Below are 24514 nucleotides of genomic sequence, written 5' to 3'. Positions count from 1 at the left end.
TCATTAGGCCCTGGTCTCTGGTCTTAGTTAATGATCCTAAGACAGACAAAGGGAGAGTATTTAGGAAACAAAAAAAAAGGCACTCAATAAAAAGTGAATAATATAGCACTGTCTTGTCTGATACTATAATTATTCACTACATGTGGCAAATTAAATTTAAATTAATTATCATTATTTTTGGGGGGTGGGGGGAGGGCAGAGGGGGAGGGAGAGAGAGCATCTTAAGCAGACTCCCTGGTAAGTGCAGAGCCCAACGCAGGGCTCGTTCTCATGACCCTGAGATCATGACCTGAGCCGAAATCTAGAGTCGGACGCTTAATTGACTGAGCCACCCAGGAACCCTAAATTTAAATTAGTTAAAATGAAAAATTTGGTTCCTCAGTCACACTAGCCATATTGAAGTGCTCAATAGTTACATGTAGCTAGTGCAGACATGTACCTTTCCATAGTCATAGAAAGTTCTGTTGCACAGTGCTGTAGGAGAAAACTGAACTTCTCTAGATACGTTCTGAAAATACCAACCTGTCTTGAGAGCTCTTGAGGGAATTCTGCCTGCCTTCCTCAGGCTTCAAAGGGTCAGAATTTTGTCCCATCATTAAAAATAACAACTAGCAGGATGCCTGGGTGGCTCAGTCAGTTAGGCGTCCAACTCTTTGATTTCGGCTCAGGTCATGATCTCAGGGTTATGAGATTGGGCCCCACATTGGGCTCTGCATTCAGCATGGAGTCTGCTTAAGATTCTCTCTCTCTCTCTCCCTCTGCCCCTCCCCCACTCTCTCTCTAAAAAAAAAAAAAAAAAGAAAGAAAAAAAATAATAACTAGTATACTTTTGACCTGGAAAGACAGAAGTGTTCTTTCCTACAGGCTGCTTTTGGAGGACACGTCTTGGCTGGTTGCCTGTGTCCTCCACAGCAGGTGAAGAAGGTCATGTGTTGCTAGCACCCAGTCACATTGAGAGGAAACTTAATTTTATACAATGAGCATTTTTGGAGAACAAACAAGTTTTATGTTTTATTTAAACTTTATATACCATGTTAATTGCCCCTCTTTTGAGGGCCAGGATAAAGAGTTGGAAAGTTGTGTTTTTTTTTTCCCCTTTCATTGTCATTAATTCTCTGAATTCCAAAGATGTGTGTTTCAGGGTAGGTAAGTTGTGGCTAGCTGACCCTTGATAATTATGAACATCCATTTCAGATTTTAAATTATGAAATAAGAATTGAAGAAAAAAGTCAAATGTTATAAATTTATTTGGGACATCTATTACCACCTCTTTGGAAGCCTTTGAAAATTCAAGCAAAAATCAATACACTTCCAGCTTTTTCTTTTTTTACTTTCAATAAATAATATCTTTGTGTATATGTATATAGAGATAGATATACTTAATTAATGAGTCATTTAGCAGGATTTTTAAGTTTTATACTGCATTAATTCCAACATAGCTCTTTCCAGATTGATAGAATGTAAATGAGGTAAGAATTAAGGCAAACCTAAAAGGCATGCAAATGTAGCACATTTATCTTCACTGATAATACAAGCTCTTGGGTGTGGACCACCCAGAGGAGCCAAGGCCCCTCCGGGCCCTGTCCAGTACTATTTTACAGGAGAATGGTGACACAGTTTATATTAAGTTACATTACCGTGGGGGGCTCAGTGCTACTAACATGTAATCAAGGAGACACGAGCATTAGCAAAACATGAACAAGAAACCATAGAACTCTTTGCAGCACATTTCTGCCCAGGCTTGAGGGGAGAAGGGATTTTATGAAATGATGTTACACATATCACATTGTGGAAGGTTGTTTTATAATATATGCTTTTAAAATTCATTAGCAAATGACATTCTCATGCACACAAGTGTTTCAAACACAAGAAGCAAGTTCATTGATAGGTAGTCCAAGCAATATTTGTGTGCGTGTGTGTGTGCGTGTGTGTGCGTGTGTGTGTGTGTGTGTGTGTGTGTGTGTGTGTGTGTGTGTGAAAGAATAGCTGCAGACTGAATGGAACATTGAGACTTTTGTGCAGTCCATAGCGTTGACCTCAGCTCATTTCTGAATGTCGCACTGCAGAAGTAATACAATGGAAGGGTCGCTCTTTGCAGCTTCTTTGAATTCATCCAGTGTAATCTGGTCATCTTTGTTCTTATCCATCTTGCTGAAAATCTTGTCTACTCGCTGCTCAGGCGTAAGGCCGTCCTCATTCATTTTCATCATGATCACGGTGCCTACCATCTTATAGATAGCCTTGGGAAAACCAGAAACAGACCATAAAGTTCTCCCACGATCTGATAAAGAATTTAAATTTACTTCAAAGGACTCCAAAGTCGTTTTAAGTAAGACAGTGATATAATCAAATATGTGTGAGTCTTATGACTAATTGGGCATAAAAGAATTTCATCCGACTCCCAGGTTTCTGGCTGGAGGAAGTGGGGAAAAGAGTACTTCAGTGGTAGGTGCAAGAATAACAGATGAGAAGATTCAGGAGGAAAATGATGAGCTCAGTTTTAAACATTCGGGGTTTGAAGTACAGATGAAAGTCACCAAGCACTAGTCTTTGTAGATTTAGGAAAACAAAAAAGGTGGTCCGAACTGATAAGGAACTTACAATCAGTTAAGACAAGCAAGGTGGGCCAGTAACGTCTGGCTCAGAAAGAAGAGAGTGTAGGGAGATCTGTGGATCAGGCACTCTGTAAGTTAAAGAATTCTGACTATCCAGTTCAATTAGCTGTACACAAGTAATTCTCAACGTGAGAATTTTCTAAATAGAAACAAGTTTCTATTGCCCATCTATACCAAGACCTGCTGGTGCATGTTCGTAGCAGCATTATTAAGGGCCAAGGAGTGGAAGCAACACCAGCACTCAACAACTGGTAAACAGATAAACAATATGACAGATCTGTGCAATTGAATACTATTTTAGAAATAAAAAGGAACGAAATGCTGATGAATCCTACAACACAGATTAAAAAAAAAAAAAGCCAGACAAGCCATATATTTATATTGTACGATTCTGTTTATACGAAATGTCCAGAGACATAAATCCATAGAGACAAAGAAGAGTGGAGTCTTCTGAGTCTGTAATAAGAACAGGCAGGTGGCAGGAGGGGTCTTACAGGGGGAATGAAAATGTTCTAAAATTGGATTATGGTGATGGCTGCATACTGTGGTCTATAAATTATAACTCAATAAAGTTTTTAAGATTCCAGTTAGAGGACCCAAGATGCCCACCAGGGGAAAGCTGGTTTGAGGAAGGGGGGAACATCCAGCAGAGCAGAGCTAAACCAAGGGCAGAAGAACAATCTGATACTATCCTTGGAGCCCGGCGGCTTGGATCTGTGACTTTTCCCAGCGCTGCGCCGAGGCCCGGGATGGGGGTCGGGAGAATTCACGGCCTGGCATGCAACTACCCGGGCTCCAGGCCGGGAAGAAAAGAAGTCGCCACAGTCTAGGCTCCAGGAAGCTTCCTCCTGGGGGGTCTGCCTCCTGTGCCCTGCGGCCGTGGTCCTAGCCCGCCCCGCCCCAGTCCCGAAGTCCACCCGCATGGCAAGGTCCACCGAGGCCCCGCCGGCCCGGCCCCGCCCCGCCCCGAGGGCCCTCCACCCCCAAAGGCCACCCCCACCCCTGCCATCTAGGTTCCCCCCCACCCCTCCCCGAGGCCCCCCCACCCCGCCCCGGCCTCGCCCGGAGGTTCCCCCTACACCCCACCCCTCTCCCACCCACCCTCTGCCCCGAGGGCCCCCGCCCCGCCCTGAACGCCCCCCAACCCCACCACGAGGTCCCCAGCCCCTGCCCGGGCCCGGCCACCCAGGTTCCCCCACGGCCCCGCCCCGAGGGGTTCCCCCGCCCCACCCAGCCCGGGCCTCGCCCGGAGGGCACCCCCCCACCCCCCTGGCCCCGCCGCGCCCTGAGGGCCCACCACCTCACCTCTATGATCTCCAGCATCTCCACCCTCGTGATCTTGCCGTCGCCGTCCAGGTCGTACATGTTAAAGGCCCAGTTCAGCTTCTGCTCGAAGCTGCCCCTCGAGGTGATGGACAGGGCACAGATGAACTCTCGGAAGTCGATGGTGCCGTCCCCGTTCTTGTCAAAGGTTCGGAAGGCGTGCTGGGCGAACTTGGAGGCGTCCCCGTAAGGGAAGAACTGCAAGCAGAAGACACAAGTTCAGGTGGCGGGAGGCCCAAAACCTCAGGCCCGGCTGCAGTCCGGGAAAGCCAGGGAGGCCACCGCGCCATCCCGGGGACAGCCCCGCGGGCGCTCCCGGGCCGCCGAGGGAGGAGGGGTGGCAGGCAGGCCTCCCGCCTGCACAGCGGTTTGGCGCGGTGCTCAAGGCCTAGGGCAGGCGTCCCTCAGGCCATTTCCTGTGCATGAGGCTGGAACATGCGGCCTTGGTGGTGGCGGGGCCCTCGAGCCCGCAGCTAGGGTCCCTCATCCGTGGCTCCCCTGCCCTCTCTCCCACAAGGACAAGGACTGAGGCAGGGAGCCGACTTCTCGCCCCACGCAGAGCGGTGCTCCATGAACTTCGCCTTCCTCTCTGGACCTCCAGGTTCGCCACCCGGTGGGGCCAGCGCAAGGTTGCCCAGCCCAGCTGCTCTGCCCCCGGCTCCCCAGCCCCCGCCCACACTCCTCTCCCCGGGTGAGGTTCCATCGGCTCTCTTCTTTTTTACAGGGACTTTTCTTTTGTAGAACAGACATTTAAAACCCATTAAAAATAGAACATGACTGGGCTTATTTTTAAGAACTATAAAGAGGTTTCTTTCCAGAGCCAACAGTTGGCCAGTGTGCCGTTGGAGACAAAGAACGGACCCAGGAGGAAAAGGAAGAGCCGACCCTGGAGGAGGTAAGACTCTGGAGAAGGAGGCGCTGGGCTCGGGCTGCAGACGGGCGCCTCGGCCAGTCACAAACAGCAGGTGGTTCTGATGCCTGCCGCTCTGGCTGCCCCAGCAAAGCTAAAGGACATTCTCTAGGTGGAGGGTAGAAAACAAGCCCCAAACCCCAAACCAAAAGCAAAAACAAACCACCTGCGTGCTGTTTTAAGGCAGAGAGGGGATATGCGCATTTCTGGATGAATCAGCCCCGCAAATACAAAGACCAAAGCAGGTGTCTGAGGATGTCGCGGGCTGGTATCCCTGCTCCTTGGTAAGTTATGTCACTGGTTACTGGGGCAGGCTGGCCAGCCTCCGTGCAGCGGGCCTGCTTCGGGCCCACCTGGGGCTGTCTCCCTCCCCGGGGGGGCCCTCAGCTCATGTTTCTCACTGTGCTTCCTGCCCTGGGGCCTGCTGCCCACACCTCCCATACTTAGAAGCACCTTGGAAGGTGGAACATTTCTGGGCAGAAATGAAATGTGTATTTCCCCATGAGATCCCATAACTGTGGCCAGGCCCCGTTTTTGGTACTGGGAAAGCAGAGATGCACAGCTCCCTATTCCCCAGGCTCTGGGATTTCACAGTTAATGGGGACACCCAAGGCAGGACTGATGAGAGCTAGGACAGAGGAGGGGGCAAGACTACAGGATTGGTTTCAAGGTGGAGAATTAAGAGGGAAAGGCTCCTGTCCTCTCCTACACGCTCAGCCCGTTTCCCCTTCACCCCATAATGCCATTAGGGGCTTGGGTCCCTGAGGACGGGCTACCAGGTGCTGACTTTTGAATTACACAGTTTTGACCTTGACAGTTTCTAAATGGGTAAGTTTGATTCACATGTGCTCTGAATGTTTTTTTTAAACTTATGATGCTCCTGACACCAAATGTGTGGGGTTTGTTTTGGTTGGGTTTGGTTTTTGGTTTTTCCTTCCTAACAACTCTGATTTTCTGGACATTATTAACCTGGTCCAGGTGAATTCAGTTCCATTCTGACACTAACCCCCTGGGGGAGTCCATGCAGACCCCACCGGGAAGGGCTCAGTCCCACCAGACCGCCCCCATGTCAGATGCCAGTGGTCAGTCCCTGGTACTTCTGATAGACTTGATAGAAAGTCGGGTGGGGGGCCCACAAGGCCCTCCTTCAATAATTCGCTAGAACTACTTGAAGAATTAAGGAAGGCACTTTATTTACTATTACCGGTTTATTTTATTTTTTATTTTTTAATTTTTTAATTTTTTAATTTTTTTTTTTACCGGTTTATTTTAAAGGACACAACTCAGGAACGGCCCAGTGGGCAAGGTGTAGGGGAAGGTGCATGGAGGGTGCACAGACCCCTCTGTGGGCACGCCACCAGAAGAGCACCTCAGTGTGTCCCCCAACTGGGAGGCTCCTCCAACTTGTAGTTGAAGGGTTTTATTGGAAGCCTCATTACTTACACACGGTGATTACATCACTGGCTACTGACAACTGAATTCCATCTCCAGCCCTTCTCCCCTCCCCAGAGTTCCCATCCTCTAGTCATGCCTGCTATCTTTCTCCTCCTGACCAGCTGCCATCAGGAAGCTATCAAAGGGCCCCCAGCCACCAGTCACCTCATTAGCATACAAAACACACTGTTACCCTTCCAGAGAGTCTGAGGGTCTTAGAAGCTCTGGTGTCAGGAACTGGGAACTGAGACCAAGTATGTATTTCTTATTAGATCACCATGTCACAAGTGCCTTGTGCACGAATGTTCTTCACCCCTTTCTGCTCTTTGCAGATGTGTCTTATCTGCCTTGTGGTCAGGAGTCTTGGGGAGAGCTGGGCCCTGTGAAATGGCCTCAGAGCAGAGCAGAGTGAGCCCTTGGCAGATTCTCGTCTCTTCTTAGTGCTGTGTATCCACCAGGCTTGCTATGCGGTGACTTGAGACCCCTGGGTAATTGGCTCCATCTGTGTGGGTTTCTGGCAGTGAAATACTTTAACCTTTATTTCACATAGCATACTTTAAAGGGAAGGGATATCTGATAGTTTTATCAAAAAATAGCAGTGGGGGGGTGCGCCTGGGTGGCTCAGTTGGTTGAGCGACTGCCTTCAGCTCAGGCCATGATCCTGGAGTCCCGGGATCAAGTCCCGCATCGGGCTCCCTGCTCAGCGAGGAGCCTGCTTCTCCCTCTAACCCTCCCCCCTCTCGTGTACTCTCTCTCTCTCATTCTCGCTCTCTCAAATAAATAAATAAAGCTTTTAAAAAAATAAATAAAAAAATAGCAGGGAACTTCAAGTCAGTATATTAAAAATTTAGATCTGAAAATTCTTGAGGAAAAAATCGATTGAGCTGTAAAAGTTACATGTGCCTTGTAAAAGGTCTATTTACTGACTTTTATAGCCAACATGTTTACCTCAGAAGAACCGAGCGTGTGCTAACATATCTGGAGGGCTTGTTCCCTTTAGAAAACTCCTCTTATCATGTTCTGAGTGCTTTGAGGAATTTTTCTAATCAGGGGCATGCTCCTTTTGATGAAATGATTCAGCTCTGGAGGGATCATCACAGAAAAATGAAGCCACACTCTTCAATGTCTTTAGGAAGAAATTGGGGTCTTGAACTGATATTCACTTCTGGACTACGACAGTGCCTGAGAAGTAGAAGTATTTTTTGTGTATTGTTGCTTAAAATTTCTTTTATTTTTTAAATTCAATGTATTTTTCTTGTTGATGTGGAAATAATTTTCAGTGGCATTAATCTACAAGTCTATATAATAAATAAAAAACTTTGAGGTTGGAAAATCATATGTATATTTGTGTGTGTGTGTGTGTGTGTGTATAATATATATTCTATAATATATAATTCCACTGTGTCTTAGTCCGTCCAGGCTGCTGTAACAAAATGTCCCAGACTGGATGGTTTATAAACACAGTTCTGGAGGATGAAGTCCAGGGTATCAGCAGGGGCAGTTTCTGGTGAAGGACCTTTTCTGAGTTGCACAGTGCTAAATTCTTGCTTTGTCCTCATGGGAGATGAAGGAAACTATGGGGTCTCTTTTTCCTTCTTTTTTTTGGGGGGGTCAGAGGGAAAGGGGGAGAGAGAATCCTAAGATCTTAAGCAGACTCCATGCCCAGCACGGAACCTGATGTGAGGCTGGATCTCACAAACCTCAGATGATGACCTGAGCTGAAATCAAGAGTCGGACACTTAACCGACTGAGCCGCCCAGACACCCCTGTGGAGTCTCTTATATAAAGGCACTAATCCCATTCATGAGGGCTCCACCTTCATGACCTAAACTTCTTGAACAGGCCTACCTCCTAATACCATCACCTTGGGCCTTAGGTTTCAACATGTGAATTTGGGGAGGTACACAAATATTCAGTCCATAGCGATTTGTTTGAAAGAAGATGAATCTAGTTGTGAGAAATTTTAGAAACTGTATTAGATGATTGACTATAGCTAGTCTTTGATAAATTTCTAGTTTCTATTTTATGTCTGTGTGCATACACACTTAGTTTTTCTACTTTTGGTCAAACATTTTATCTCAAGTATATCTTGCATTTCCAGTAACAGAAAAAAGCCACCTGGAGGCAGTTGCAGATGGTCAGCTGACTGAATCCAGATACTGCAGTCCTTCCAGTGATGGTGGGACCTGGGTCGTGGGGCTCTTGGAGGCCACAACTGTCTGGTTTGGCACCTTGGGACAGCCTGCCCTCCTGAGGGTACCTGAGAGAAGGCTCCTCTTCGGAGAGCAGGGTTTGGGGGGTGGAGCAGGCTCTGCTCCAGGGGCTGGCCAGCAGAACCCTAGACTCAAGTCTCAGGGTGAGAATGGCACCATCAGCTGCAGTTTGGACTGCATCTCTGGGGGCAGAGATGCCCAGGCTGGTCCCCGAGGTTCCCAGGAGGAGAATGATGGCTGGCCAGAATGGTTCACCAGAGGCAGTTTCTCAGGGCCCTCTGGAGGCCCCTTCCCCGGGTGTAGGACTCCCCCTGTGTGGGCCCACAGCCCTTTTGCTCTGACACTTGGGACTCCAAGCTTAGTAGTGGGAACCTGACAGAAGGTGGGGGCAGGAAGGGCCCTCCATCCCTGGCTACTTCTGGCCCTGCTGGTGAGCCTCTGACCTCAAGACTACACATTGATCTGTCCCTGTCATACCGCAGGGACAATCCTGTGCCCCAGTTGTGCCCTGAGAACTCGGGCTTTCCATGTTGCTGGCCTGCGGTGGGGCCAGGACCCAGCCCACCAAGTGTAGCATGATACCCACAGGAAAATGTCACCATTCCTGCAGAACGACAAGCAGGAGAAGCATGCATCTGTCCCATGGCATTCCCCTGCACTGATTTCTGGAAGTTCCTGAGATAGGTTTTCTGGGCCGCACATCTTCCTTTCCTATTGACTTCCCCTCCCAGGAAGCCTAGGAATGAGGGCTGCCATCAGATTGTGGGGAGCTGCTGCAAAGAAGGGCTGCATCCTCTTTCTGGGGGGCGTGTGGAGGGGAGACCAGGACCCCTGCCCTCGGACTCTCAGCAGCGCCCAGTCAGGTGGGCACAGCCCGATAGCATGGGCAGTCCGTCTTCAGAGCTGCGTCCCGGGGAAGCTCCCAGGGCCCCCTCCAGCACCACTAGAGAGCAGGCCCGGACAACATCTCCTTCTCCTCACTCAGTGACTGCCCTTCAGTGAAGTCCTGGTGGCTCAAGACCTCTTCTGCTTCTCTCCCCCTGTGACCTCTCTGGTGGATTTTCCACTGGGAGGATTAAACATAGCTTACCCCCTTCTCTCCCTTCTGCCTCAGCCGGAGCCCCATCACCTCCCATGGGATTCTGGCTACAGTCTCCTACTTCCCTCCTGCCTCGAGTCTCCTCTCGGTCCAACACCCAGAACAGCTCTGATCTTCCTCTAATATGGCTCGGGCTGTGTCATTTCTCTTCACAGAAACACCCAGTGGAATCCAGTCCGGACCCCTGCGCTTGCTATTTGCTGACCCACTACGTGCCTTCAGTAGTGCGTGTCCTGCTTTGGCCTCTGCTCCCCAGAGGCTCGCGTGTGCAGCGCTCAGGTGCGAACTTCTCACCCTGCTGCTCGCGGCCCTTCGTGATTGCCCCAACCTGCACACCCGGCTCTCTCATTCCTCTGCTTTCTGCCTCTGTGCCCGACTATGTTCTCAGGTGTCACCTGACACGCCCCCCTCTCGCCCCACTTTCGTATTTCTGTGCCTTCCCTTTGCACCCCATCTCCTCCTGGCCAATGGAGAAATCCCGCCTTTTCTTTATGTCCAGCTCAAATGCTCCACCTCCATGGAACCTTCACGACTGGACCGAATTTCTTCCTCTGCTTGCTTGTGCTTCACTTATTTCTAGACAAATCTTCCCAAACCCTCTGCCTTAGAGCACAGCCAGTCTGTTCCTGCGGTGTCCCCCCTGGCGTGAGGGTTCTGGGAGGGCAGGGACGGTTCGCTCCCACTGCACCCCACAGTTGTGCCTAGCGCCTGGCAAGGAGGAGCTGCAGGGCTCCAGCGAGCGGGGGGTCTGTGGTCCCCCGCATGTGTGTATTTGTCCTTATGTCCTTCCATCTGTGAGAAGGAGCTGCTGCATTAACCAAATGCCTTCATGCCCCCGGGAGGGAAGAGGGGTTTCTGCCACAACTCAACAGTGATGAAAACCATGATACTGACAAATTAAAATGTCAGCTCTCCCATTCCCAGAATTTCCTAGCCCCCTTCTCTGCTTCGTTTTTCTCCAAAAAGCTGACTACTGTACAACATATTTCAATTATTTATTCATCCTCCTTCTTCCTCCATGAGAAATGTAAACTCAGTGAGGGCAGAGAGCCTCGGCTGCTACACTGTTTAGTTCCTTACCGACTCTCTCCATAGCAAGCGCTCCGTAATGACTTAGTGAATGAACGAGTGAACCGATTTCTTCTTGACGCTGTCCTTCCTAATCCTGCATTAGTTGCAACTGGTTACGCATTCACAGTCTCCTAGAATCCTCAAGACAAGTCAAAGGGATGGTTTGGGTTTTTTTCACTTTGACTTGGTAATATTTATTATTATTAATAATATTTGTGAATATTATTATTCATTTCTATTTATTCGGGGATTGTTATTGAACTGTAAATTCCCAGAGTGCAAAGCCTTGTTTGCTCACCGTTGCATCCATAATACATAGCACAGATCTGCAGACGGCAGGTGCTAAATACGATCTTGTTGAGTGACCAAATGAGAGAGACACTTGCGGTGCCAACTTCAGGGTAACCAGGTGATCGAACACTGCTGCTGAAAACAGCCCCCACTCACTGGATATGTGTTATAATCTAGCCAGCTCTGTCCACTAGAACTTCTTGTGATTATAAAAATGTTCAGTAACTGCGCTGTCCAAAATGATACCTACTAGCAGTATTGGGTCAACCACTGTCTTAGGTGCTGGGAATAAAATTTTAAAAAGACAGAGAATTGAGAACAGTGGGGAAAGTAACCCTTGAAATGTTACTGGTATAGACAAAGAACGGAATGTTTTAATATTTAACTTACCTGTCAATTTAGATAACCACATGCGGCTACCGACGTCTGTATGGAGTCCTATGGTCTACACTACGTTATTAGTTTTCACAATACATTTGTCAAGCAGTAACCCTCAGCTCCATTTCACAGACAAGGAAAAGTGGACTCAGAAAGGTCCAGCAAACCCTTAATTCTCTTCCCCCTGTGTCAGTGTGCTGCAAGGTTATACAGAGGAGCAGTAAGAAATGTATACTCCTTTCCAGAATATGAACATACAAAACAGAAGGTGGAAAGTTAGGGGCAGATTTTCATCTGTCTCAGCATTTGTTGGAACGCTTTAATGGTTACCACACAGCATTGGAATGGCCTCGGTTCTAATACTTCTCGTGTGTGTTACTTTATTCAGTCTTACAGCCAAACCTGCCGTCCTAAACTCCGCATTGTGGTTAAGGAAGCGAGCTTGGAAGGTCCAGGCATTTGCCCCAGGTTCCTGGCAGCATGTGACAGAGGCAGGATTTGCATGCGGATCTGTCTGGTCATTTCTGCCTCATCCTGCTGTTTCTCTATGTCAAACTGAGGCAATAAACCTAAATCCACATTTGATTAAGCAAACGTATTTGTTACATTTATGTAATTCCTTGCTTCCTTCCCTCTAAGGTTCGAAATCTTCGGGGGTGGGCATTTATCGCCACCTTCTGGCAGCATGTATGTACTACATGAAGATTACTAAAAGGCGACGGAGGGATATTTTTTGTGACTCATTCATTCTTTAACAGAACATTTATTGAGCAGTTACTATGCGTCAAGTACTGTGTTAGATACTGAATGAAATATGAAAGAGACATAGAGCATTAAGGATAGTAGGGGAAATAGATACTAAGAAAGCAACTGCATAAATAAGTATAAAATTACTCTATGATACAAGTGTGTAGAGCCACAAACAAGTAATGGGGATGATCTTATGAGTTTGAAACTTAAACAAAAATTTCCTGTGTGTTCCTCCCCCTGCGTCCTAATACGTAAGCTTCCGTTAATCCATTCTTCTTCATCATAGTTCAGCAATGGTCTCAGAGTCTGAAACTTCCTGGGATTTCAACTAGATTGTATCCAACTGCACTACACACCCCTACTCTGAACCATCCAAGTGCAACAGAAAACCCCAGGAAATGCTTGAAGACTTGGTCTCTCCTCAGGAAGACAATAGGAGACTTTGTACCAATTCACCAGCTTGCTCCAAAGCCACCAGAGGCTTTTAGCTACAGATAGAAGGCGAAGCCCTGCATTTCCATCTTTTCAATAACCTGTTCAGTTGTGACTATTAATTTTTTTTTTAAATATGTGGTAAATGAGCCCCAGGCACCTCATGCTGACTATGCATGGTGTCATTTGCCTCTGCAAGCCCAGGGCCCCACCCGGCACAGAAGGCTGTTTGGTGGCTGTGTTAAGAAATAGCTTGAAAACATGGGGCTTCCATCCCCTCATGTAATCTGCCCTCCGCACCTCCCTCTCCGGCCCTTTGCACTATCTTGCTGCCTGTACGTGTCATCCTTCCAGAAGTGGTACTGAGTGCAGAGAAGACCTTACAACATTTCCCAGGAGAACCTCGTCCTGCCCCAGCGTCCACTGGGGCCTGCCTCAAGTTAATGGAGGAGGCAGGGCTCCTAGAGGTTGCCCTGACCGACCTTCAGGTTCAGGGAGGTTTGCACAGCATGGCCTTGGCCCACTGTGACAGTTGATGGGCTGGGTCAAGAGTGGGTGACAGCAAGGCCATTGAAGAGGACAGACTCTCTCCAACGCTCTGCCCAAGGCCCAGCTCCCAGCTGACGCTGAGCAGCCCTCCGAACTCAGAATAGATTTGTGCCCATTAGTCGGCCTGAAATAGAGCTCATGATGGGATCAAAGAACAGAAGAACATTCTTGGACGCTCCACTGCTCACAGGCTTGGAGAAGTCTGCCATCCAATCTCTCGTAGGACGCTGTCCCTTTAAGAACGTCCTGACTCAGGTCAATTCTGTTTCCCTTTGTTCTCAAATGTCAGAAGCCTATGCTCTCGGGCTAATGAACCCACAAACAGGATCCCCTCCTCAAGGGTGGAGTCTTCTTCGTCTGTCCCTTACCCCGGCCTCCGAGGTCCTCTGCCCTCACCTCTGCTGGAAACGGCCAGAGGCTTCTAGCCTGCTGTGGATCCCTGGCTCAGTACGCACCTCTTCGGGCCTTGCCACTAATGCCACAGCCACCATGTCATGAGTGTCTATCAGGGAGCAGAGCCCGAAGAAATTCTTTTGGATATGCCACCTCAGCTGGTTCTTCAAGTTGAGGACTTGGGGGGTCATTATTCTGGGTTAACTAACTGGCATAAGGTCAGACCACTAAGGGGGGGTGGGACGGGCTAGGCAAACAGGCTCTGTCTGAGGGATCCTCACCTGCCCAGTGCGCCCAGCCTTCCACTCCCAGTGACAATCCACCTCTTCCCCAGGATCCCGAAGGGCTCTGCCTCTCTCGGCCCATCCCTCTGCTTCTTCCTCCCCACACAGTGCTCCTCCCGCCTGGTGCTGTGCCCACAGGAGCCCTGCCTTCCTGTCTCCGTGCTCCTCAGCCGGGCTGGGCCAGGCCGCAGCAGGCCCCACTGGGGACTTCACACAGGTCCACACTCACCCCCACCCCCCAGGCAGCAGGAGGGATCTGGCGGGATTGCTCAGGCCCAGACAGAGCCACGCCCAGGGCAGGCAGATGGGGGCTGTGGCCCCTGGCTCTGTGGCGGGTGCTGCAGTGGAGGGAGGGAGATGTGCCTACCAAGCCCAAGGATTTCAATTAAGCCTCCTGGACCTTGGCTTGATCCCTGAAAGAAAGCAGGACCCCCCAAGGCTAATGAGAGGCAGAGGCAGGATGCAAACCCAGTCTGTCTGACCTTGTGATGATGGCTAAATCTGTTAACCCATCTGAGCCTTAGTCTCCCGGTCTGCCAAACGGGGCGAAAGGAATTAATTCCTACTATGAACGACGGTTGTGAGATTTCCTGGAGATGACAGATGTGGAAGGTCCCTGAGGCCGCATGGAGTTGGGACGCTGGGTATTGGAGGGTCCCTCCTCCCTCTCCCCCAAAGGCTGCTCTGATGCACCCCATACCCTGGTCTTACAGGCAGCTCCCGGGTGAGCAGGTGGTTTGTGGTGGGCTCTCAGCACACACACCCCGGGTTGCTGGCCAAGCTGGGGCCCCTGAGGATTAACTTGGTATTCGGTTTTAGCCTGAGGCTCTTCACACTCATGCACCCTCACCCAGGAATAGGATCCTTGTTTCCTTACTGACCCACATTCTCTGCCTCCTAACTGGCCCCATGCCCGCTCTCAGGACTCTGCGGTCCCTCCTCCCCGCAGCTCCGGAGGGAACCTGTCACGCCCCCTTCATCGTGCCCACTTCCCGTACCCACCAGTCACATCTAATTCTTCCCAGAAGAAGGAACGAGATTGTCCCCAGGCCTCCGAGCCTCCCCGGGTCCAGTCCAGTCCTCTGCTGCCTGAGCCCTCCCACTGCCGGGGCTTGCTGTGCTGTCCAGCAGCCGTCCTATTATTCCTTCCGTCTGGAATGCTCCTTTCCTGCCCCAGCCCAGTCAACACCTGTTGCTTCTCAGACCTTGATTCAGTCTTCACTTTCTCAGGAAAGCCTTCTCTGAGTCCAGGTCAGAACCTTCCATTACATGTGTGCATGGCACCAAGTCCCACCCTTGGTAACCATCATCTTGTGTTCATGGGACTGTCTGATTAATGCCTTTCTCCCTTCGTGGACTAAGCTAAACAGGGCAGGGAATGGCCTGGTTTTCCCCACCGCTAAAATCCCTGGTGCCTCCTATGGGGCCAGGCACACAGAAGGTGCCCAATAAACATCTGTTGAATGACCAAGCGACTCAGCACAGCGGGTCTCTTTCAAGCCTGAGGAGACAGCAGCAAATGCACACGATGACCAGTCAAAGGGCCGAAATGTGTTCTGAAGATTGTCTGAAGTCAGCTGTGCTACAGGAGGCTCACCACTTGGCCTTAAAACCTGTCACTGCCATTACTACTTTAGCTGATGATTCATGGTGCTGTGAATCATCCCCCGAGTCCTGCACGTACCTGGTCACGTGGATGGGAAGAAGAGAGAGACATTTCCCCTTAATTAGAAATGGTGAGTCCAAGAGCTGTTTTCTGCCAACGTCTTCATTCAACAGATACTCACAAAAGCCTAATTGGTGCCAGGCTCTATGCTGAGCTCTGTGTGGGCAGGAGGGAGGGTGAGGAATGGCAACAAAGAATCAGAGCAAAAGAGAAGAGTGGGTCTGTGTCCCGGAGCCCGTGCTGCCCAGAGCCGGAGGTGCCTTCCACACGTGGGCTCTCTGGGAGGGGATTCAAACACCCCCCGCCAGAGCTGCCTCTTCACTTGTCCCCCAGGGGACAACATCCATTTTCTGCACTCATGGCTCCAGGCTTTCGTACAAGGCAACCACTATTAACCCCTGGTTCCTGTAGAACTACATCTATTTGAAAAGAAAATTAGTCCTGAATTAAATTTCTAGAGAAGGGGACTTTTGTCTCTTGGGGCAGGGGAAGCAATGTTCGCCTATGTCCTAGACCAGGTCTCTCTGTATGCATTTTGACCTTTATACACTGCCCCAAGAAGGCCATGAACTCCCAGGGAAGTTCTGTTACGTTTTTATAGAAAAAGAGACTCAGGCAGCAGAAATCCAGACTCCTTATTCGTCTTCGGGTCTCTTTTGCTTTAGAATTATCACCAAGAGAATAGCCCATATCACCTCTACTTTAAGGGGAATATGCTCTGCTCTTTATTATATCAAATTAGGATCTGGTATACTCTAGGTGCTCTATAAATGCTTTGGATGGATAAAAGAAGCAACGTGTTGTAGAGGGAAGGATGCTGGGTTGAGTGACAGGGTGTCTGGGTGTGACTTAAGTCAAGCCATTTTGCCTCTTACGATATAAAATAAAGACACAAATCAAGATACGCCTCAAAATTCCTTTTAGCTATACTATTTTATTTGTTTTTCTGATGCTGGAAGTGAAATCTCAAAAAAAGAAGAAAAATTAACTAATAATGAATTTGACAAATGGATGGTACTTGCATTATTTTGCATTTGTTATTAACCAAAGCACCTATTGTATTGCCACCTTGTGTTGGCATGTCTTAATTACAGGATCAAACTTGGAAGGGTGAATATTATCTACCTCTCTATGTGCGTCCGTATCCATATCTATGTACCTGAACCTCCCTCAGTGGCCTCTATACCTGTAGATATCTATGTCTCCATAACTTCTCTCCCTATCTCTCTCTAGCTCTATCTCCCCCCCCCTCTATTTCCATCCCTTTATCATATCTCTATCTCTATCCCTATTGGAAGTTTCACAGAGCCTGACAGATACTCATGGGTTACTCAGACTTTAAAAAATAAAATGAACTCCTTCTTTATTTCTGTCCAATACACAAGTCACATTATGAGTTGGGTCGATGACATCTTGATTTGGGGCAGAGTGTTTCCTCTAGTACCTCACTTGCTGATTAATCTTGAGCCACCAACATAAATCAGGCCACCGTTAGTATGTGTTACAAAATAGGAGCTCACCAATAGTAAATTATACTCTGGAAATTGTCATGATTTTCCATTTAAAGGGAATCTGATTAGAGAGAAGACTGTTTTACCAATTTAAAAAGGAGCTCATTTTTGAAATCAGACAAGGGGTGAGGATCTTCAAAGGTGTTTGGTGGAAGGCTGGTTGCTATGGGGAAAGTTGGAAAGACACCTCTCGCCTAGTATCCTTCAATTACTCCAACTGAAGTGGGTAGAGCAGGTTTTCCAACTGGCTCTGAAACTGTTTCATCTTCCCCACTCTTCCTAGAATAGGGTGATCTGTTCAAGATGGATTCCCATTTCACTCTCCACCCAACTCGCTTCACAATGTCATGGTGACAATGATGAGAATGCTTAGCCGGGCTGCATCTCGGTCAGAACCCTACCAGCATGCCAGAGGCCACCAGGGTCTATGCCGTGGAGAGGGAACTGTCCGCAACACAGGGAGAGGGCAGCAACGGTAGCCTGAGCAAGGGGAGCTCTATCTGCAGAAGCTGAAGTTTGTAAGAAATGAACATATTCCGGGCCATTGCCTCTGAAGATGTGTCTTCCGTTTTCCTGGGAAGGAGGAATCTTCCAACCTACACTAAGATGGGTCCCCAAATTTATTACTCTCCCCCAGTACTGATGTATCTGTAACTTCTACTCAAATTATGCCAGTTCCCCATACTCCCATCTTTGCCACTGGAGGTATAGGAAAAGGTGTGGGTGTGGCGGCCCAAGACACAAAGGAAGTACATCCTGAAGGGAAGTGCGGGCGCCATGTTGGGGGTGTGAGATTGTGCTCAGGGGGGTCTGGTATTGACGACCATTTCTGCAGTTTACTAGATGTGGGACCTTGGACAAAGGGTTTGTAATCTTTTTCAAAGCCTTAGTTTATTCATATGAAAAAGGAGCTGGAGGTGAGAACTGGTTGCTGGGCTGGAATGAGTCAGGATGCCCAGGACTGGGTACCAGTTCCGCCAAAGAGGAGACAAGCCCTTGGGGGCAGCGGGCTCTCTTTCATTCCTTATCATCCCTGCAGAGCCTCAGAATAAGGAGTGAGCCAGCCTTCCATGGGAGGAACCTTCCTCTGTTGCCTCACCTCCCAAAATCAGGCTGCCGATTTTCCTCTCCCTGGGGTGTGCCCCCAGCAAATGCGATCTGATTCCTGATTCTGTGGTCTAGAAAGACCGATTTAGAGATTAGATTTCAGGGCACAGGGGAAGTGTCTGGAGGGATTGCCAGTAGAGGCCACTGCTAGAATCCTCCCCCTAACAAGGACAGAGGGCAGGAGCCACAGGGGTGGGCTGCCAGGCTCTGAGCTGTTCTTCTTTCTGATCAGGTCCTGCAGGGCATGACCCCCCCCCCCCCCAAGCAGAGGAGAGTCAGAGTCCAAGTTCCCGCTGTGCTGCTTATTGGCTGTCTGAACGTTGGGAGAGGGATGTGACAATCTGGGCCTGGATCCTCTTGTGTAGAATGAGGGAGTTGGTTCTCTGTGAGCCCTAGGGGTGCTATCAGCTCCTATGATTCTAACTCTGCACACCGTCACCATTATCCTTGACAAAAGATGCTGATTTAATTAAACTTTTATAGCACGTACTATGTGCCAGGCATGGTTTAAGCACATTGTCAATATTTAACAATGTAATCCTCTAACACCCTCTTGACGTAGGTATCACTGCTGGTCCCATTACACAGATGAGCAAACAGAAGCCCGGGGCTATGATGTTACTGTGTCCCACCTAGAGCACATACCTAGCTAGCGGCAGAATTTGAACTCATCTGGTTCTGGAGGCTCTACATAGGCAGTGAGCTACAAGCTTCTGATCTAACTACTACAGGAACACAGACACCAAAAAAAGGCAAAGCCCCAGTCCTGCCTCTGACCCTCACCACAGAGCCACAGCAGACCATCTGCATCCAGCAAGCCAGACAGATGCAGCCAAGACATCGGGCGGGAGGGGCGCCTGGGTGGCTCAGTTGTTAAGCGCCTGCCTTCCTAGGGTCCTGGGATCGAGCCCCGAGTCAGGCTCCCTGCTCTGCGGGAAACCTGCTTCTTCCTCTGCCACTCCCCCCTGCTTGTGTTCCCTCTCTCACTGTGTCTCTCTCTGTCAAATAAATAAAAAATAAAATCTTTAAAAAAAAGACCCGGGGCAGGTGAGGTCAGCAGTTCTTCGGCAGCTCTCAATGGGCCAAGTTGCTCAGAGATTGCTTAGGGGCTGTGGGCTTTGCCCAGAGCCAAGGGTTCTTGACTTAACTGCTCAGCACCATCCAGGGCAGTGGGTGATTATGTGGATAGTACCTGAGAAAATGCCACATGGACTCTGGGGACCCAACAAAGGGCATTCTTTCTGTGCGCAGAGTTTCCCCCATAAGCTCGGCGCTCTGCTGGCTTTGGGGCTAACCTGGTGGGGGCCACAGCTCAGCCCCCATGCTAGTGGGTTTCCTGGCAGTCTTGTGAAAATGCAGATTCTGATTCAGCAGGTTTGGGATGGGGCCCGCAGTGTCTGCATAACTAACTCCCTCCCTCGGGATGCAGAAGCTGCTGATCCACAGACCACACGAAGCAAGAATGTAGACACCCAGTGTCTGGGATTTGAAGAAGGAAGCCCAAGCGGGCCTGGGGAGGTCAGGGGAGGCATGCTGGGGGGCTTCATTGGCGTTCGGAGGGTGGCAGGAGGTAAGTAGGCAGAAGTGCATTTGTGGGGTATTGGGAGGTAGCCTACGGGGGCTGCTGTGGGGAACAGAAACCAAGAGTCAGCGGGGGGAGATGCCCGGTGGGTCTGCCAAGCCTGCCTGGGGTGGTTCTGCCCAGTGAGGGGCAGGAGGCTGGAGGGGGCACTAAGCTGGGCAGAGGAGACTTGGCTGGCTTCAGCCCCGAGGAGCGTCCTCTTCCAGTCCTAGTTAGTTGTCAGCATCAGATGAGGCAGCAGTCCTGGCTCCTGACAGGGGGGAAGCTTTCCTCCCACATTTCCATATTTATCTCTGCAGGGAAAGCAGAGAGCAGCCTTCCACAGGCTCCCGGGGCTGCCCTCTGCCAGGCTCATGAATAAAGATGCAGAGACTCCCCCAGGAGAGTCCTCCCAGCCTTCCCTAGAGGAGAGCATAGGAGAGCAGGGGGCATGGAGGCCAGGGCAGGGCAGGAGGTGCTGAAGCCAGCCAGTCCTAGCTGGGGGTCTGGGAATGGGGGCGGGGGAAGGGCCAGGGTTCTCCCCAGAGCACCACAGTCCCTTCTCCTCTGAGTGCCTCAGTTTCTGTGCCTGTATACCAGGAGACCAAACAAAATGGCTCAGGGCTCCTGGTTCCAGATCTGGCTTTCTGTGATTCTACCATAAAGAAGAGCTGATGCTTTATGACCGCTAAAGCACTTGCCAAGGGCAAGGCCTGTTATGAATCCCCTGGAGAGGAGCCTTGTCCAACAGAAAGAGGCTGTGAACCACATCCATAATCTGCAATTTTCTAACAACTACTTAAAAAGTTAAGAAAAAAGACAAGTAAAATTAATTCTAACATATTTTATTTACCCCACTATATTCAATATTCAAACATATCAAATGATATCATTTAAACATGTAATCAATACTAAAGTTATTAATGAAGTATTTCACATTTTGGGGAGACCAAGTCTTTGAATTCAGGGTGTGTGTGGCATACATAAGGCACATCTCCATTCCCAATGGCCACATTCTGAGTGCTCGAGGCTGAGGGCTACATTATGGAACCGTACAGCCCCTGACACACGGACAAGGCGTGTGTTCACAAATGTGTTCAGGCTCTTGCTGTAAATGAACTTCAGGAATATGTATGCGTCCCAGAGCAAGCGTCCACTCGGTCAGGGGAGCAGGGGTTTGTGTGTTCGTCAGGAAAGCCGTGAGCCTGTAACCTCTCAGGCCTAGACAGTTTCGCTTCCTGCTCTTGGACACACCAGGCTTGAAGGCCAGTCTGGGCCTCCTGCTTATGTGTGGGGCTTGGAATGGTTATGCAAACCCACATTCCACATCCATGTGTCTAGTGCCTTCATCTCTTGGGAACATTTTCCATGCTTCTAGAACCCTGGCTAGTATTTCCCCATCCTGGGTACCATGCACCAGGGACTGCCGCGGCCATCACACTGATGTCATACAATACTTCTGGAATGTTATTCTGGGGAGGAGCTGTCTCTAGCAAGTCCTGACCCTCCAAGAGAAATCAGTACTTTTTTCCTTCTCTGAGAAGCAATAGGGGAAACCACTTGGCTTAAAGGAAAGAGTGAGGGCTCTGGAGCTATAATGACCGTGTCGAACCCCAGCTCTACTTCTGGAGTGGGGTGGAGCCCTGAGCAGGACTCTTTGTTTCTGAGTCTCCATTCCCATGGGTTTGAAAAGACCAAGCCCAGGTACGATTGATGCAATAATAGCTGATGTAAAGCATTTTGTACAGTGCTAGGTGCCTAGAAGACACTAAAAAAAAAAAAAAAAGAAAGAAAGAAAAAAGGTAGCTTACATCTCTTCCTGCCTCTGGGATCGTGGATTTCTACGTTTTGGAATCCATGCCATCTCTGACAACAAACCACTCTTATCCTGGAGAAATGTAAATGACCACTCGTTGGCTCATACCCATACACTAGACACTGTTTCAAGTCCTTTTACCTGTTCTAACTTAACTCTCAAGACAGTCCTAGCAGGTAGGGCTCATAGATGAGGAAACGGAGGCACAGAGAGGTTAAGTGATTTTCTCAAGGTCACACAGTAAATGGCAGAGCTGAGATGCGAACCTAGCAAAGCCACCTGCAGAGCCCTGGTGCAGATCCCTTTTGCCCTGCTGCTCTACCAGGGTCAGGACTCCATTGGGAAGGGATTTTGACCTCAAGCTCCAAAGGCAGGAACCACAAACCAGTGCAGATGATGACCTGAACCCAGATCCCACCAAGGCAAATCCCATCAGCAGATACTTCTGGATTTTTACGTTTCATCTGCCACCTGTTACCAGCCATCCCTGCAGCTTCCCTGCACTTTGCGTTGGGATTCTATTTTCTGGAGCATTGTTCCCAGCAGGCCTCTGAGATTCCTGGCACGGCACCAGAGCCCTGACTGTAGTGTTTCTGGAGTGTCCTTCTGGTGGCCCTGCTCTTCAGCTCAAGTCGCTCCCGTGGACCCTTCCCCTCCCAAGGGGCACCCGTGGTTGTAACAGCCAGAGGGACATGTAATTCCCAGCTCTGCCCATCGGCTTGTTGCTAAGCAGCGGGTGCACGCGGAGACGTGTGGAAGGAAACCCTCTTGTGACAGAAACAAACCCTCATGTGCCCAGAGCTGCCTGCACGTGTGTATGGGGGCAGGGCGCAGAAACAAACCCTAGCAGCAACTCCCTACAGCAGGAGCCCAAGATGATGTGGGAGCAGTCTAGGGCACGTGGCGGGGGACTGGGGCTAAATGAGCTCAAGCAGGGAGGTCCCATCCCTTGTGCTCCAAGCGAAGCAAAGCCAAATACACGAAACACCTGTCCCGCTCCTCTCCCAGCTGCTACCGTACAACCTTGCTCTTTTGCTTGGCTAATTTCAGTTTCCAAGCAGAAGCAAAAGGAGGGTGTAGGGGGAGGTACCGGAGGCCCTGGGAAGTCTTTGCCTGGGACTCATTTTTCCCACTCACACATGGCGGGGCATCTTCCCTGGCCTGGCCACTGCCGCACGTTGCCATTTTATTTGTTGCTCCTTCCCTAGACAACGTGTTGAGAAGACCCCTAAACACAAAGGTTGGCAGAGGGAGAGGAAGAGAGCTGTCCTTTCTCCTGGTCACCTGCGGTATGGAGCCGGCCTCTTGTCTTGCCAGGACTCCTTCCATACTTTGGGGGGCCCCGTGCCAAATGAAAATGCAGGCCCCTTGTTTAAAAAATTATGAAGAATTTCCCGACGGCAACAGCCGAGCCCTGAACCAAGCGGTGCAGGGCTAACCAGTAACAGGAGGCCCTTCTGGACCACCTGGGGCCCGCAAATCTCTCCAGCTTCACTTCCCAACCCACACCTCCGGCACTTTGGGCCCGTACTGGGCCACTGGGAATCCTTCCAAAGTTCTCTTGCACACTTTGCCCACACTTTTCTCTGGGCCAGGAATATCGTTTTTCTCTCTCACTCCTTGCTCGTTCCCACTAGGCCTTTGTCACTCAGCTCACGGGTCATCTCCTCCGAGCTGTCCTCCTGGATTGTCCTTTCCTTTTAAGCCCACACTCTCCCACACTTAAGCCCTGCCTGTATCGATGTGTTCAGGACACTTCCTACTCATCACTGTAATGATCTGTTTATACACCCGTCCCCCACTCTGCTATGAGGTCCTCAAGAGAAGGGTCATGCCTGACTCCTTTCTGAATCCTTAATGCCTGGAATACAGGAGGTACTCAATAAATAGCTCTTGACCAACAAGGGGTGAGGGTTAGCCCCTCCACGAGATCTCTCATATACAGTTCTTTCCTTACTTTAATATTAAATTAACCAAGAGATATATTTTACATGCTTATTTCTACATTTCTCTTGTAATTCTTCTCCAAACAGTATTCTTTTCAGTGTATAATGGAGATTCACTGTTGATATTTTTTAAAGTACTTTTATTTTCATTTAATGAAAATTGTCACTTTTTTTCTGACTTTAAAGATAAAACACATTTCTAAAAAAAATTAAAACATGATAAGGAATTACTATCCAAAAACCTACCACTCAGAGAGAGCCATTCTTAACAGTGAACATTGTTCTAGACGTTCATTCATGGAATCAACAAGTGTTTCTTGAACAATGACTATGTTTCATGCATTCAGGACACAGCAGTGAATCATACCCACAAAAAGCCTTTCCTTCCCTCGGGTCATTGCTTATGTAAGTGCCTATGTAGAGTTGTGTGTGTGCACGCACACACACACACACACACTCACAAGCACGTATATTTGTTGTTTTTAACTAGATTTACTCACTTAGTGCTACTTTGTGAAAATCTTTTTATGCCACTGACTTTACATAAATGACTCTTTTTTATGGCTGATACAGTTCATAGTTTATTTAACCAGATCTTAATTCTTAGGCAATTGTTAAAAACTTCATTGTTATCGATACTTTGGTGACACTTTTGTATTCATAAAATTGTTCTGGTTGTCTCCCGAAGTAGATTGTTGGTGAAAGAGTACACAAATTTTAATTCTGAGGCAGAGTGCCCAGTGCTACTCCAATAGCTAGTCAGAGTGCCGGTCTGTCTTTCATCCGTGCTGGCGCTGGGTGCTAGCACTTTCCCCAATCTCTCCTCTGATTGATAAAACACAATACCGCATTATTATCCAGGCATTTTTGTATTTCCCTAATTTCCAGTGAGATTGGATCTATCTTTTGTATACCCTTTAATATCTTTCCTATTTCCCTTGGGAAAATCCTAAGTAAGCTTGATTATAATTGTTTTGTTTCATTTTTCTGCTAAGGAGGTTTACGTTTTTAAGTGAAGTCCATTGGTAGTTTCCTAAACGGCTTCCGGGTTTGGGGTCCCCAAAAGGCCTTCCCCACACTGAGATTCAAAATATTCCCTATGTTGCCTTCTTATTCAGTCTCTCTCTCTAGCTCTCTCATTTATCTCCAAACATCCACGTTTATT

General features: G+C 49.0%; 1 protein-coding gene across 2 annotated transcripts in view; it reads right to left on the bottom strand.

Moving 5' to 3' along the window:
* Positions 1–998: 998 nt before the first annotated feature.
* Positions 999–24514, bottom strand: part of VSNL1 (visinin like 1) — a 98847-nt gene continuing 75331 nt past the window's right edge. For both annotated transcript variants that reach the window (XM_027622127.2, XM_027622128.2), the window contains exons 3-4: positions 3921–4136; positions 999–2240 (exon numbers count right to left, since the gene is read on the bottom strand). In XM_027622127.2, coding sequence (XP_027477928.1) covers positions 2043–2240; positions 3921–4136 — 414 coding nt within the window. In that variant the 3' untranslated portion in view covers positions 999–2042. The remainder of the gene's footprint in view (positions 2241–3920; positions 4137–24514) is intronic.

This window comes from Zalophus californianus, chromosome 8 (genome assembly GCF_009762305.2).
Source record: "Zalophus californianus isolate mZalCal1 chromosome 8, mZalCal1.pri.v2, whole genome shotgun sequence".
Classification (NCBI taxonomy): domain Eukaryota; kingdom Metazoa; phylum Chordata; class Mammalia; order Carnivora; family Otariidae; genus Zalophus; species Zalophus californianus.
Note: the sequence above shows the minus strand (reverse complement) of the source record. Positions and strands in the feature narration are given on the sequence as shown.